Source organism: Cervus canadensis, chromosome 5 (genome assembly GCF_019320065.1).
Source record: "Cervus canadensis isolate Bull #8, Minnesota chromosome 5, ASM1932006v1, whole genome shotgun sequence".
Lineage (NCBI taxonomy): Eukaryota > Metazoa > Chordata > Mammalia > Artiodactyla > Cervidae > Cervus > Cervus canadensis.
Window position 1 is genome coordinate 67027828 of NC_057390.1, and position 15581 is coordinate 67043408.

A 15581-nucleotide genomic window follows, 5' to 3' on the forward strand; every position below is an offset into this window, starting at 1 on the left:
AAAGAAAATGCATATGAAAACTACTAAATTTGCCAGGAGGCAGTCACACAGTCCAGTTGGAAGGGGATGAGACGGGACTCCCAGGTTGAGATGGTAGGTCTATTCTCATGAATGTGATTGTACCATACGTGTTACTGCCTATTTAAAGATATCAGGCCAACTTCTTTCAGCATATTAAGTCCTTTCACACAGTGTACCTAGAATTTCATAAGGACTTGTTTCTGCTCAACTTATTTTTTAAAACCCAGAGTGAGCTGGAGCAAAAGTGTACTATCTTCGGAAGAAACACCGAGGAGGTATATTATATATAAATACTTGAAGCTTCACTTCCCCCCAAAGATGTACTGCCTATCTATTTTTGAAAACTAAAGAAATCAGAGGAAAAAGCCATTTTGCTTCCATTAGGTTTGTAGGAGAATGAATGGGGTGCCTGCTGGCAGGAAATTTAATGTAGTTAGGATGTGACTGAAGCAATCAGAGAGCATTTTCACTTTTGTTTGCATGACAGATTAAGCTTGCTGCTCTCACTGTTCTGAGCAGCAAACACCACTCCTAATAGCCTACACATACTCATAGGGTTTGCAAATGAGGAATAAAGGAGGTTTTTAAAATTGCAAATCCTCAGCAAAGCAAATTTAGCTTTCCATGAGCCCACCCTCTGAAGAAGGTGGCTGGTTAACCCCTTGAAAGAAGACATGGTCTGTAGTTAGTGCACATCTTTCATACAGAATTAGTGACTCTAACTCACTGCGCATTACAGAAAGTTCTTGTTAATAACGTAAATTTCATTTTTTTCTCACCTTTGAACCCTGGATGGGGGAGCAAATATTCCATATCTTGGGGAACAACTAAAATACTGCACACCTCCAACTGAACCATCATTCTTGCCATGGGGTTTCTCAAGCTCTATCCCGTACCAATATCCTAGAACAAGAATACTGGATTTTAAAAGCATCTGTACTTTATCCAAAACTGTTATGTTATTACACAAACCCACAGTCTAGATGGTTTAACATTCTCACACATGACCAAAGTGATGGAAGATCATTGTTATCATTAAGCCTTCAAACAATAAAATTATAAAACAAAATTTGAGAGTTTCAAAAATGAACCAAAAAAACATTTCACAAGCATAATTGCAGAGCTGTACATTAAGGGAGAAAGACAAAATGCACAAACACAAATTTGGCAAGGATTAGCTATTACGCAAGTAGTGTTTGACCAAAATATATCTAAAAGCTATAATAAGAAACTGTCCTTAACTTGGTAATATAGTCTGTTTGAGATGGGAGCAATGTAGCATAGTATTGCGATGCATAAGACATAAAATGAACATGCAATCTTTTCATTTTACTCTCCCAATATGAGAATACCACAAACAGTTCTTAAATAATTAAAGAGGGACAAAAATAATATGGAAAATGACTAGACTTCATGGTGATTCTTCTTTTTCTTTCGTTTTTTCCCCACCCAAGATGGGGGAAAAAAATCATTTTTAACCTAAAAGATTTAGGTTAGCTAATAGGAAGAATTTTCTAAAAGGCTTTCAAGTATTTAAAAGGGCACTCTGAGGAGAGTAATGGGATTTCCTTTTCCAGAGAGCATAAAATTAAAACAGCGAGGTTGCTTTTAGTGTGGCAAATATTAAATAAAAGGACATAGACTCCTAGAGTAATGGCTCTGGATGAAGGTACCTCCAAATTAGTTAAATGTATCCAACAGTCCACTCATTTCTTATTTAAAAGGGGAACACAATAATGATTGTATTTGGTCTCTCAGAATCAGTATCAAATAAAGATATGGATATTGAGAAATTTACTACAAATGACAAAATATGGAATATTGTTTCCTTCAGATTAATAATGCAGAGAGTCAATTATATAACCTCTAAAATGACAACCCAGAAGTTCTTAACTTTTTTTTCCTCTTATATTCAAAATGATGACACTTGAGTCGATTCCCGATAACAGAGTTTGAATTGGAAAGACTAGTATAAGGCATGTGGTAGTCTTTTATACTGAAACAACCTACTCTGCACAGGTACAAAGAGATGTATACAGACCTACTGCTTGGCCATACTAATGCTGGGCACTGCATTTCTGAATGTCATTAAACCAGGTTATTCTGGTTGCCATTGTTATTTCTGAGTGCCACAGTTACAATTTTCCAAGTTTTATGTCCTCCTGCCTTTGATGCTTTCCTATATAATTTGTACATTTTCCCATTTTAATACACCATATCACTGCTACATGTTTGCCATATACCTCTTGAAAGTATATAGCACACAGCAGGAAGGCATTACAGCAAGTGTTAACAAGAGTGACTACACAGTGTCTGGCGGTGGTGAGGGATGGACATCACCCCACGTAACCAGCACCTTTCTTTCAGAGGTAGCACTGATGGCTAACCATGCCCTCTGTCAGGTCTAAGTCTCATAATCTAAAAAAGGCTAGATATTACCACTGTTCTATAGAACTGACTGATCTACATTTTGACGCCACAAGAAATATATCCTACTACTTTCTGAAAGGGCAGAAGGACTTTAACAAAAAATCTCCAATTTTTATACTGTTTATTTGTTGTTCAGTCGCTAAGTCATGTCCAATTCTTTGCCACTTCATGGACTGCAGCACACCAGGCTTCTCTGTCCTTCAGTATCTCCCGGAGTTTGCTCAAACTCATGTCCAATATCTGATTATTACTTTTCAAATTTCTAAGTGTTCTATGTGTACTCAGTCACTCAGTCATGTCCAACTTTTTGCAACCCCATGGAAAACTGTAGCCCGCCAGGCTCTTCTACCCATGAAATTTTCCAGGCCAGAATAATGGAGTGGGTTACCATTTCCTACTCCAGGGAATCTTCCCAACCCAGGGATCTAACCCCTGTCTTTTGCATCTCCTGCACTGGCAGATGGATTATTTACCATTGCACCACCTGGGAAGCCCTAAATGCTCTTTACTAGGAGTTCGAAACTTAAAAGTCAACCTAAAAACAACTGAATCCAAATGAATCAAACCATTCAAGCCTTGTTTAGTAAAACCAGAGAAAGGAAACTGAGAAGACATGATGATAGTGGAAAAATAAACTACCTTTGGCATTTCTAAGTTTTTATTTGAGAACCATATTAAGAACATTCTAACTAATCTTGGTTACTACCTCAGTTGCTACTACTATTTCGAGAGACATGAATTATATAACATACAGCCCATCCCCAATCAATTAGTAACTGGACCTCAATTATAAATTGTACTAATGAAACGAGAATGTTCTAGGAGACCATTCTCTGTCCATGTCTTACGGAGAGAGGTGCTGACCATGTGTTCACAGATGTTTATAGAGAAGAGAGCCTTGGGAGATGGAGACAGTCTCCCCTGGCAAGAGGACAGGTATACTTACTGTCTCTATAAAGGTTCAGATTCCTTAAGCTTGGGGTTCCTCTCCTATACTACTGGGTGTACAGGGGTCGCCTGGCCCTCCTCCCTATCTTATTCTCTGGGAACTGGGGCCCAGGAAACAAACAGAAGAAAATGTTGCCACTCTAGCTACCATTATTGATGAGAGCACTGAGGTTCTCTGTCTCTGACCCAGGAGGCTACCATCTTCTGCCAGCATCGATGGAACCATGGTCATCCATCTTGCAAATAAGGTAAAATCTCAGATCTTTCAGAGATCCTGACAGAAGACTACAAACTTTTTTTAAAAAAATCAGTGTTCTCAGTAACCTTTTCCTACAAATCCTGCAATGCCACCATGTGTCAACACAGCATATTGCTATTTAAAAATACAAATGTTTTATTCAACTGGCTTCTACTTGAAATTACAATCACCAAAAATACAAAAGAAAGATTATCTTCACATTTGGAAACGCAGTATTAAGTTTAGATTGGAATGAATATATAAATACACAAACATGCATCTTTAAGGTCCCAGGGTGCGCAAAACCTTTTTCATCTCCCTTTGAACCTCTTTGTTTGCTTTTCTCTCTAAGCCATTCTGTTAAAAGCTATATGCAATGAACTCATTATCCACTCATTTTAAAGAATGTGCTTAGCACAAATCTAATCCTAAAATGTTTTCTCTGTTATTTAGCACACTTGGCAATCAGTGAGAGTGAAACTGGAGAGTAACAACTGATTTTAACTTTAGACAATGTAAAACACAATTGGCAGGAAAAATGCATAAGAAATAATCAACCTGCGTGAAAACAGTCTGCATCTGAATCAACATTTTGCATTTACTGTGCCAGAAAGACCATCCATAGGAACTATTAATCAAGAATTCTACATTTTATTTACATGTAAATTGTAAAACCTTTGTATTCTAAAGAATTCAAGTTGAGCAAAGACTATACAGGTGAGTTACCTGGAGCAAAGTTTGTTGTCCCAAAGAACTTAATGGTACCAATTCTCTGGCCTGCCACCAACACCCTGTCTCCAATTCGGAGGTCTCCTTCGCAGCGCCCGCTATTTGCTACAGATGCTGCTGAGGAATTCAAACCTGTGTGGGGATTGGTTGGGGAAGGGGGTGGGACAGGAAGAGAGAGAAAAAACAAAGGGACACTCAAAAACCACATTAGCCAAAAAATTACTATGTATTCTAACCAGTCTAGTTAGTTGGTTTCAATATATGCTGCTTTCTTCCTTACACACCGCATCTACAGTTGTGTTTCTCACATGTGAAGGAAAGCTACTCGAATGAAATTTGAAGGGTTTCCTGAGATGATCATTGCTCTGGGAACTTACACAGTGAAGCATCAACTTTATTCTGACTTCCTGGGAGCACTCTCTACAAGAACAGAGGTCAGCACACCCTTTGTGTAAAGGGCTATATAGTAAACACTTCAGGCTTTGCAAGCCACGCTACCCTGTCACAGCTGTTCTACTTCGCTGTTGTAGCTCAAAAGCAGACAGAGACAAAATGAGCACAATGTGTTCCAGCAAAACTTTATTTACAAAAGCAGGTGGTAGGTTGGATTTGGCCCATGGGCTGCAATCCACCAATCTCTATTCTAGTAAAATGGTAGAATCATAGTAGTTCAGTGGGACTTGGTGTAAATGATACATACACAAATGTAATTTAAAAGTGGAACTGCTCTAAGGTTCCAATGACCCCCAAACTGATTTTCTTATTAGAAACAAAAGCACACAGCACCTCGCCTCAGACCTTGATTCAAACCTAAACCCTGAAGTGCCCACTCCTGAACATCAGACGTTCTAGAGCAACACTGTCTAGAAAGCTGCTCAATTATAACAGAGGACAGGTGGGCCTCTGAGGCTTCTCCCATCAGTTCAAAAAACAGACTGGAATGGCTGTCATCTGACAAGGGCTGGGGAACCCTCTGTGAGGGCACTGGATACAGGGAAAGTCAGGCTGTGAAGAGGGAGAAACTAAAAACATGGCAACAACCGAAGAACACAAACCTGGGAAGAAGGAAGGTCTAGGAAGAAGGAAGGTCTAAAAAGTCCTAGGCCCTCAAAATGACTAACATTTCCCAAGCACTTCACAGTTTACAAAGTGCTTATCACGAGAATTATAATCATAGACAAGATACAAACTCAGGAATTAATGAAGACATGGTGTTCACAGCAAGTAGGTGGCACACCTGACTTAAAACCCAGACCCTGTGACCAGAAACCCTCAGGTTTCTGTCTGCAGACAATGGATCGAGACAATGAGTTCAACGTGGGACACAGTGGGGCTGAGTTCACAGACTTCCTCCCCAACCTCCCCATCCCCCAACCCCTTCTTTCTGCTCCTCTTTCTCTTTAATATTTTGTCCTTAACTTCCAATAATGTCCACTCTCTGCAGTCCACACCTCCCCAAATGCAAATCACTCAATCTAGAGAAAAATTTAAGGAAGTATTTCTGGGTTTGGAATATGGACTTTCTCTCACATGTGACCCATTCTCTCTCCCTCCCTTTTTATTTTTTTTCATTTATTTATATTAGTTGGAGGCTAATTACTTTACAATATTGTAGTGGTTTTTGCCATACATTGATATGAATCAGCCACGGATTTACATATGTTCCCCATACTGAACCCCACTCCCACCTCCCTACCCATCCCATCCCTCTGAGTCATCCTAGTGCACCAGCCCTGAGCACTTGTCTCATGTATCAAACCTGGACTGGCGATCTGTTTCACAATTGATAATACACATGTTTCAATTCCCTCCCTTTTTAAAAGGACCTCTTTCTTACTCTAACTGATAACTCTCTTCATCTCTATTATTTAAACTTATAAACCTCTCAAATTTATAAAAAGAAAAAAATGTTAAATAAGAAGGCACACTAGAACTACTTTATATAAAGGGTAAAAAAGACAATTCCATACCTATACATAAATTTTAAAATCAAGTCACTGTCAAAGGCCTAAATTCCAAATGAAGAAGGCCTTAAAATGCAATTAAAATGAGGACAAACAGGATTGTTACATCACTGCATTGTCTCACCTCTGTTCCTCTCAGCATTAACGAGAAACTGGTTTCAGGGGAAGGAGAATCTATTCAGAAAATAGATATTCAAGCAAAATTTCCAGGTTTTCCACTTTCGGAGAACTTTTACATTTATTACATCAGTGTTACTATCAAGGGTTTTTTTTGTTTGTTTGTTTTTTTCCCCCATACAATACAGTATCTTTAAGAAAATCCTGTCCTGAACATTTTTCACGATAAAATACTGATTCAGCACAAGTATTGAAAGTATTAGAAAAAGGATCCAGTAATTACTATGAGACTTATTAAAAACAACTTATGCTAAAATGACCTGATTTCCTTTCTATGTAGGCAGATAAATTGAAAGAAAGTGAAAGTCACTCAGTTGTGTCCGACTCTTTGTAACCCCAATTCCATACATACAGTACATGGACTTCTCCTCACCAGAATACTGGAATGGATAGCCTTTCCCTTCTCCAGGGGATCTTCCCAGCCCAGGGATTGAACCAGGTCTCCCGCATAGCAGGCAGATTCTTTACCAGTTGAGCTACCAGGGAAGCCCATAGGCAAATAAATGAACTGCAATCAGTATTCATGTGTTGATTCCAACAAGAAAAAGTGTTTTCTATATCCTTACACATAACTGAAGAAATGTGGATAGAATGGGATCATGCAGGCTTCATAGCAAGCTAAACAGGTTATCATTGTCAACCTCTCCTACACAGTTTTAAACAATGACTTTAAAAATAGAGAAAGCATGCTTTTTTAAATAAGAAGATAACTCTAAAGTGTGTGAAAAGCTACAAGCAAGATGTAAAAAACAAAACTCAGAGGGATAAAAATTCTACCATTAAATTAAATGAAAATAAATGTAAAGTCCTACATCAAGCCATAAAATGAAGAAACTTAGCTTTCGGCTCTATTTGAGCCAATGATACAGTGTGGTCACCAAAACTGCATGAGCAGACTCAGGCTGGACTTGTACTAAGAGGCAGAGCTTCAGCTCTCTACCAGCTAGCCGGGAGGGTCCTAAGGACCCTACAGCACAAGGAAGAGCTGAAGGTACTTGAGACAGAGGCAGAGACATAGACATAGCCGAGAAGCAGCAGACAGACCTGTGGGTGCAGCCCAGGTGTGCACTTAGAAACTGCCATCATGCACCAATACCTGACCTCCCTAAGCCTCAGTTTCCTCATTCATAAACTGAAGGTGGTCATGATATTTCATTCATTTTGAGAATTAAGTGAAATAAGATATGCAAAATGCCTTTAATAGATATGAAATAATAATGCATACTGACATGTTAATTATTAATATTAGATTTAGATTAGAAAAGAGATAAGTAAAGAAAGAGAAGAGATCATACAGTTTCCAAGTATCTGAGGATCTGTCATAAAGTTCTAATAGGAACCTTACAGAGGGTGGAGTCCTTAGACAACAAAGAGAAGAAGTAAATCCAGACAAGGAAAAATGGCAGGAGCATGAGGAGAAAGGCAGAGAGATCCAGAGTGTGCTGAGAGAGGAGAGGGGTGAGGGCTGGGAGACAGACAGGAAAGGGGCAAGTAGCTCAATCTGACTGAAGTAAAGGGTTCCTTCTACACATTTAAAAAGAGCAAATCTACTTACAAACAAACCAAGATAAAAAACACCAAGAAAGCCTGGTTGAAAAAGCCATAGATACCAGCACTGGCTCTAGATGAGAGAGAAGGGCTTTTGCTCATTGTCTTCTTGTTATTGCCACGTGCATTCAGGTTCTTGGAGAGGCTCTGTTTGTGCTCCAAAGAAGATATAGAGGAGGAGCTGCTGATGGATCCAATCAGGGGAACTAAAACAATGGTAAAGGAAAGGAATACATCAAAGGGTGGAAAACAAGCAGTGAACCAATTAGATGCTTTTCCGGGTAAATCCTCTGAAACTCTCCATTCAGCTTCTTCCATTGTAGATTATCTTAGTGTTGAATTAAATGCCTAATTTCATCAAAATACATTGTAGTTAATACACACAAGATTTTAGAGCCCAAGCAATTTTAAGGATCCAAAGGATCCACACCATATGATGACATCTTATATAGAAAAGTGTTGTCATGTAATCAACTTAGACCAATTACCTATTCTAACCACCACTGTCTCTCACCTCTTACTTTAGATGAATTAGTAGAATCACAACTTAGTTATATAAAAAACACAACTAATGTATTTTTAAGGTAACAAAAGTTTAATATTAAAATGTTCTGAGTTAACCTGAAGGCAAGAAGGAATACTTTTGAATGTTCTATTCATGCTCTATTCACCCAGTGATTTAACAGCTAAAGACAACTTAATTTTTTACCTATTTCAAGTTTATTGAGTAATAATTGACAAATATAATTGTATATAAAGTGTACAATATTATGATTAAAAGACATAGTGGAATGATTAACAAGATCAAGATAACACATTCACATCCATCACCTCACATAGTTATTTTTTGTGCGTGTGAGTGGTGACAATGCTTAACATCTACTCTCAGCAGCTTTCAAGTATAAATTGTAAAGGTAACTTTAAATAATTCTATCAAGCCATCTACACTATGTAATTTCACTTTATTCTCTGCATCTAGTCCTGTAATTCACTACATGTATGTAAGAATCACAACACAGGAATTTATACAAAAAATACATATGTGTGTGTGTGCACTTTATTATGAGCTGTTTAGGGGATTTTCAAGTATAAATTTTTACTATACCAAGTCTTCCCTTACAAACTTTAAAATTTAGCCTCATATAAGCTATATCACTATATTGTTTTAAAGTTCCATCAGTACATTAAACTTTAAGAAGTTATAAATTATATTACCATCTTTCTCTGCTCCAGTTTTCAACTCTTCACCAGGAGGCAATGAGAGTGTTGATTCTGAAGCACTGTCTTTTTTTGATGTCATTAACCCTAGAACACAGAAACAAAACACATTCAGCAAGAAAGAATTTTAATGTTAAACATAAATATGGATTCGCTTTTAAAAGTACAGACAATCCTCACTGAAATATTCTCTACTTCTGCAAACACACTGGATAATAAATTCATAGACATCAGGGGCCAGTATTTTATTAAGGGGAAAGAAAAGAATGTATTCCTAGCCCATCTGAAAACCCCAATCAATTTCCCCAAATATCACTAAACTATCTTTTAAACTTATTTTAAAATCCACTTAGGAATTCTATATAATATAAAGCATTTAAAACACAGCTATCTAGCCATCTGATACTTGGTACACTCCTTAGTGCTTGCACAATGCTAGCAGGTAAAAAAAACTTAACATGCCTACGACAGTTGCACACTTATTAAGACCTGCACACAACTCATGATTTCATTGGTGTGCAGGCAAATTCATCGCGGCAGACTGCCTATTCAGATAGTGGATTTGCGGTAAAAAAAAAATTTTTGCAAACCATTATAGAAGCTTTTCATTTAAGTGGAAGTCAGATATTAAGAATCCCCGTACTCTCTGTCACTGGTATTCTGAAAATGACTACCTGACTCTCACTACACTCAACTCCCACCAAAAAAAAAAAAAAAAGGCAGTTTAAAAAAGAACAAGGTCATGAATAATAATCCACTTTATTAAGACTTCTGTTTTAATTCTACAGAACCAAACCATTTAAATAAGAAACCTAATGAATGACATCCAGTTTTGAATTCCATCTAGAATTCATTTCAATTCTACTTGCTCACAAAGAATTTTGGGTGGAGAACTGAGCTTGGCACTCTGAGCATCACAAACAGAGCAAGCCATAGTCTCAGTCCTAAAGAAAGACCTTTTCAATTTGGCATGGCAGAAAGACATGAATAATCAAAATACAAGGACATGTTTGATACAAGCCCTAGCATTGAGGGAGGAGACAATAATCATTGCTGTAAAGATGAGTTAACACCTCATCAAGAACATCACATTCCAATATGCGTCTTGAGAGAGAGGTCGGATTTCTTGCAGAGAATACTGGAGGTATGGTAAGAAAGAACTAGGGTAGGCATTATGGATAGACAAAGAGAAAATAAACTTAAAGAAAGACAGGGTCAGAGAAGATTGAGTGGATTGGCTGGAATGAAGTGGACTTTGGGGGGACACAGAAGTAAACCCGATGGATGGGTCACATTACAATCTTAGAGGGTGACAGGGTCGGCGCTCTTCAGTAAGGAACAAACCTCTGATGGGCTGTGGAAAGGAGGGCTGGAGTGACCACTCACAGGTGGATAACATCAACCAGACAGCAAAGTCTAAGAGGAACCAAAAGGAGGAGAGACAGGAAGCAGAGGCCAGGAGTGAGGGCCAGAACTACAACTGCAGACCCCAGACGGACGGGTTGGGAAGACAGACTTTGTGAAGGCAACCCACAGAGTAAATTTCTTATTTTCAGTTGTACTTGTTAGTCCTAAAAGAGCCATTTGAGTCTTTCCTTTTATTTGAATTGTTAGAGATAACTGGAGATTCACATGCAGTTGTGAAAAAACAATATTGGATGATGTCTCACACACTTTGCCCAGTTTCCCCCAAAGGTGACATTTTACAAAACTATAGCATAAAATCACAACCAGGATACTGACATTGCTACAATCCATCAAGCTCAGTGCTACTTGTGTTCCTGTGTGTGCTCATGTGTGTGTGTGCACATGCATTATTTGGTTCTTCCTTATATCTTCATGTCTCTGCTGAAATCTTCTATTTGTCTCAAGAGGGTTCACCCTTAATTCTTAGAGGGTTATAATATATTCTTTGAAATATTTACCTGATAATTGTATCATCTCAGGGTTGGCATCTTTGATTACCTTTTTCCTTTAGAGCTGCCGAGATTTTCCCGGTTTTTCATATTTAGAACAACTTTTCATTGTATCCTATACACTATAAACATTATTCTATGGGACTCTGGGTCTTGTTTAAAATTCAATGGAGAATGTGGATTGTTTTGTTCTGCTCTGTTTTCGCTGGCACTGGACAGTCAGCAGGCAGTTAGGTTCAGGCTGGAAATTCCTATCCACCGTCTGTGACTGTGGTTCCAACGTCAGTTTGGTTCCCAAAGCCTCTTTGAGATCTGGCTTGTGTGTTGTGCCACCCAGCAATCAGCCTGAGATCTGGGTGGAGGTCTGTGCAGACTGAAGCCTGTGGTCAGAGGCATGTACACACAGCTTGGCAGTAAGTGCCCCCATTCTGAGAGCACTTTCTTGAGCTCCCTCCTCACATGGTCTCCAGAAGCACGCTCCTCCCAATATTCTGGATAGAATGCTGAGGTTTTCATTGCTCTGCTCTGTCATACAATCTCTTGAGAGCCAAGCAGTGAGAAAAAAGAAGAAAAACTAATGGGGACTCCATCCACGTTTGCAGGACCACAGTTTCTCTAGCCAAAAACAAGGGTTCCCTCCCTTGGGGGTTTTAGGTGCCTGGCCATCCCCTGCTGCTACTACAACATACAGCACTTCTTAGGGACTAGGATGTGAAAGAACCAAAGAGATTTTTTAAAAAGCAATTGAAAAGGAAAACAGGGATTTCCTCCACTTTGTCTAGTCAGAGATTCCTTTTCCTGCTCCTCAGACCAGAAACAGAGGGCTCCTCTTCAAGCTTTCCCTCCATACCTGCTGTGTACTTCTGCACTTCACATTAAAAGGATACCATTTACAGAGCATCAAAAAGTACAGAGTACCTAAGAATACACCTAACAAAACAAGTGCAAAATATACAGAAAATCATAAAATTTTACTGAGATATTTTTTAAGGATCCATTTAAATAAAGTGATATCCCAAGCTTATAATTGAAAGACTAAATATCATAAATGTCATTTCTCAAATTGATTTTAGGCTTAAATGCAATGCCAATTAAAATTTCAACAGATAATTTTTCATTTTTTGACACTAAAAATAACATTAACATAATTTGTTAATTCATTTGTCTAGAAGGTAATTTTCTGTCGAGCAAAATAACTCTTGATTTTGGGACAAGCACTTTTTTGAGATATAATTCTAGTTTGTAGTTGCAAACTAATATTCTCTCACCCTGGGGATACATTTATCATCTTCTTTATTTTTCTTATTTTTTTAACTGAAGTATAGCTACATAAATAATATATTAGCTTCAGGTGTACAACACTTGTATATATGACATTATGAATCAGTTGCCACAAGAAGTCTAGTTACCATCTGTCACCAGAGAGTTGTAACAGCATCATTGTTCTTATGCTATGCGTGACTTATTTTTTAACTACAACTTTGTGCCTCTTAATTCCCTTTTTCCCAGCACCCCACCCCTCTCCCAACAGATTTTTCTTTAAAGAAACTTAACAGCTTATTCTGTTAAGCAAGAGAGTTCCAGAAAAACATCTATTTCTGCTTTATTGACTATGCCAAAGCCTTTGACTATGTGGATCACAACAAACTGTGGAAAATTCTGAAAGAGATGGGAATACCAGACCACCTGACCTGCCTCTTGAGAAACCTGTATGTAGGTCAGGAAGCAACAGTTAGAACTGGACATGGAACAACAGACTGGTTCCAAATAGGAAAAGGAGTATGTCAAGGCTGTATATTGTCACAGTGCTTATTTAACGTCTACGCAGAGTACATCATGAGAAACACTGGGCTGGATGAAGCACAAGCTGGAATTAAAATTGCCGGGAGAAATATCAATAACCTCAGATATGCAGATGACACCACCCTTATGGCAGAAAGTGAAGAAGAACTAAAGAGCCTATTGATGAAAGTGAAAGAGGAGAGTGAAAAAGCTGGCTTCAAGTTCAACATTCAGAAAACTAAGATCATGGCATCTGGTGCCATCACTTCATGGCAAATAGATGGGGAAACAGGGGAAACAGTGGAAACAGTGTCAGACTTTATTTTTGGGGGCTCCAAAATCACTGCATATGGTGACTGCAGCAATGAAATTAAAAGATGCTTACTCCTTGGAAGAAAAGCTATGATTAACCTAGACAGCATTTTAAAAAGTAGAGACATTACTTTGCCAACAAAGGTCCATCTAGTCAAGGCTATGGTTTATTCAGTAGTCATGTATGGATGTGACAGTTGGACTATAAGAAAAGCTGAGTGCCTAAGAATTGATGCTTTTGAACTGTGGTGTTGGAGAAGACTTTTGAGAGACCCTTGGACTGCAAGGAGATCCAACCAGTCCATCCTAAAGAAGATCAGTCCTGAGTGTTCATTGGAAGGACTGATGTTGAAGCTGAAGCTCCAATACTTTGGCCACCAGATATGAAGAAGTGACTCATTTGAAAAGACCCTGATGCTGGGAAAGATTGAAGGCGGGAGGAGAAGGGGACAACAGAGGATGAGATTGTTGGATGCCATCACTGACTCAATGGGTATGAGTTTGAGTAAACTCTGGTAGTTGGTGATGGACAGGGAGGCCTGGTGTGCTATAGTCCATGGGGTCACAAAGAGTCAGACACAACTGAGTGACTGAATTGAACTGAACAGCTTATTCTAAAGTTTATATGGAAGTTTGATTTATAAAAAAGGCCAAACAGGTAGGACACTGTTCAAGAAAAAAGAGAGGAGGCTTTCCTCTAATGGAAATCAAGATTTAAAAAAAAAAAAAAAAAACCTATGGTAATCATGAAATGCAGTACTGACATGGGAATATTCAAATAAGTCAATGGAACAGAGTAGAAAGGGCAACCCAATTCCTGGACACACTCCTTTATTCATGCTAGAAAGCCCTCCTGCTTCAGCTATTGATGGGTTAGCAAGTATGTATTAAGCACCTATTTTGTGCTATGTGCCACAGTAAATGAAAAGTGAAAGTGAAGTTGCTCAGTCGTGTCCAACTCTTTGCTAACCCATGGACTGTCGACCACCAGGCTCCTCCCTCCATCCATGGGATTTTCCAGGCAAGAGTACTGGAGTGGGTTGCCATTTCCTTCTCCAGGGGATCTTCACAATCCAGGGATTGAATCTGGGTCTCCTACATTGCAGGCAGACACTATACCATCTGAGTCACCAGGGAAGCCACAGCGAATGTGAAAGTACAGAATACTCTCACAGTCCATTTAAAGTTTAAGATTTTGCCAACAGAATAAAAGATCTGCATGGATAAGGCAATCAGAGGACAAAACCCAAGGTAACAAATAGCAACTGGGTAGTGTGGATAAGAAGGAAGAGATCAAAGAGACCTGGGTCATCAGAGGGTCCTCACGGAGAAAGAGGATGTGAGTAAGGAGGTACACAAAGACGCGGACCTCAGGGAGAAGTCAAACATTGCAGAGAAACAGCTTGGGACAAGTATGAAGGGAAGAGTGAGAACAATATATACAAAAGACAGTGAGACATGACCAACCACAGCTCAACTGCAAAACAGTAAGACCCTCCATCAGCGAAAGGTCTCTGACAGCCAGTTTCAAGAGTCATGACTTCCTCTGATTAAAAAGAAAAAACTCAGTAGGGACTCCCTGGTGGTCCAGGGGTTAGGACTTTGCCCTCCCTGGTTGAGGAGCTAAGATCACTCATACCTCCCAGCCAAAAAACCAAAACATAAAACAGTAGCAATACTGTAACAAATTCAATAAAGACTTTTTAAAAAATGGTCCACATAAAAAAAAATATTTAAAAAGTCACTAAAATTCTTGAATAGGTGAGAAACATAAAGCTAACTGTGTTACATAAATATTTATCAGAGGTATAAAGTCTAGCTTTGAGGTTAGATGAAAGTATGGAGATAGATGGGGGGGAGAAAGGAAGGAACATATCTGAAATACTCTTGTTAGGAATTAAAATCATAAACCAAGTACTTTGCAGGCAATAAATTCAGGTTTCACAGGTAGCTAAAGAAAAAGTCTGATGCAATATAAGGTATTCCATGGATTAAAATTAAAACAAGATATCTAACATTCCGGTTTGACCTACCAGTATTTACTTTTGATGTTACATGAGCTACATCAATTTTCTGGGACCTGATGAGAGGTCCAGCTTTTGTAGAAGGAGTGTGTGCTATATTCTTCCTTCGATCTTTTGCTTTACTTATCTTTGAAAGAGGTGCAAAAATACCTAAGAGAGAAGGCAGAATTTTAATATTAAACAATTGAAAGCATTTCAAATAAAGGGACAAGTACAACCATTCAGTAGCAAAAAATCTTTAAATTCTTTTTGAGTGTCTACTAGGTGTCCTTGT

At 38.6% G+C, this 15581-nt stretch overlaps 1 protein-coding gene across 2 annotated transcripts in view; it reads right to left on the minus strand.

The window, feature by feature from the left end:
• Positions 1 to 787: 787 nt before the first annotated feature.
• Positions 788 to 15581, minus strand: part of CLIP4 (CAP-Gly domain containing linker protein family member 4) — a 39536-nt gene continuing 24742 nt past the window's right edge. Inside the window, exons 9-13 of one of the 2 annotated variants that reach the window (XM_043469028.1) lie at positions 15317 to 15457; positions 9271 to 9360; positions 8118 to 8261; positions 4364 to 4498; positions 788 to 924 (exon numbers count right to left, since the gene is read on the minus strand). In XM_043469028.1, the coding sequence (XP_043324963.1) occupies positions 797 to 924; positions 4364 to 4498; positions 8118 to 8261; positions 9271 to 9360; positions 15317 to 15457 (638 nt within the window). In that variant the 3' untranslated portion in view covers positions 788 to 796. Of the gene's footprint in view, positions 925 to 4363; positions 4499 to 8062; positions 8262 to 9270; positions 9361 to 15316; positions 15458 to 15581 lie in introns of both variants that reach the window. The other variant, XM_043469029.1, reaches the window with a different exon arrangement.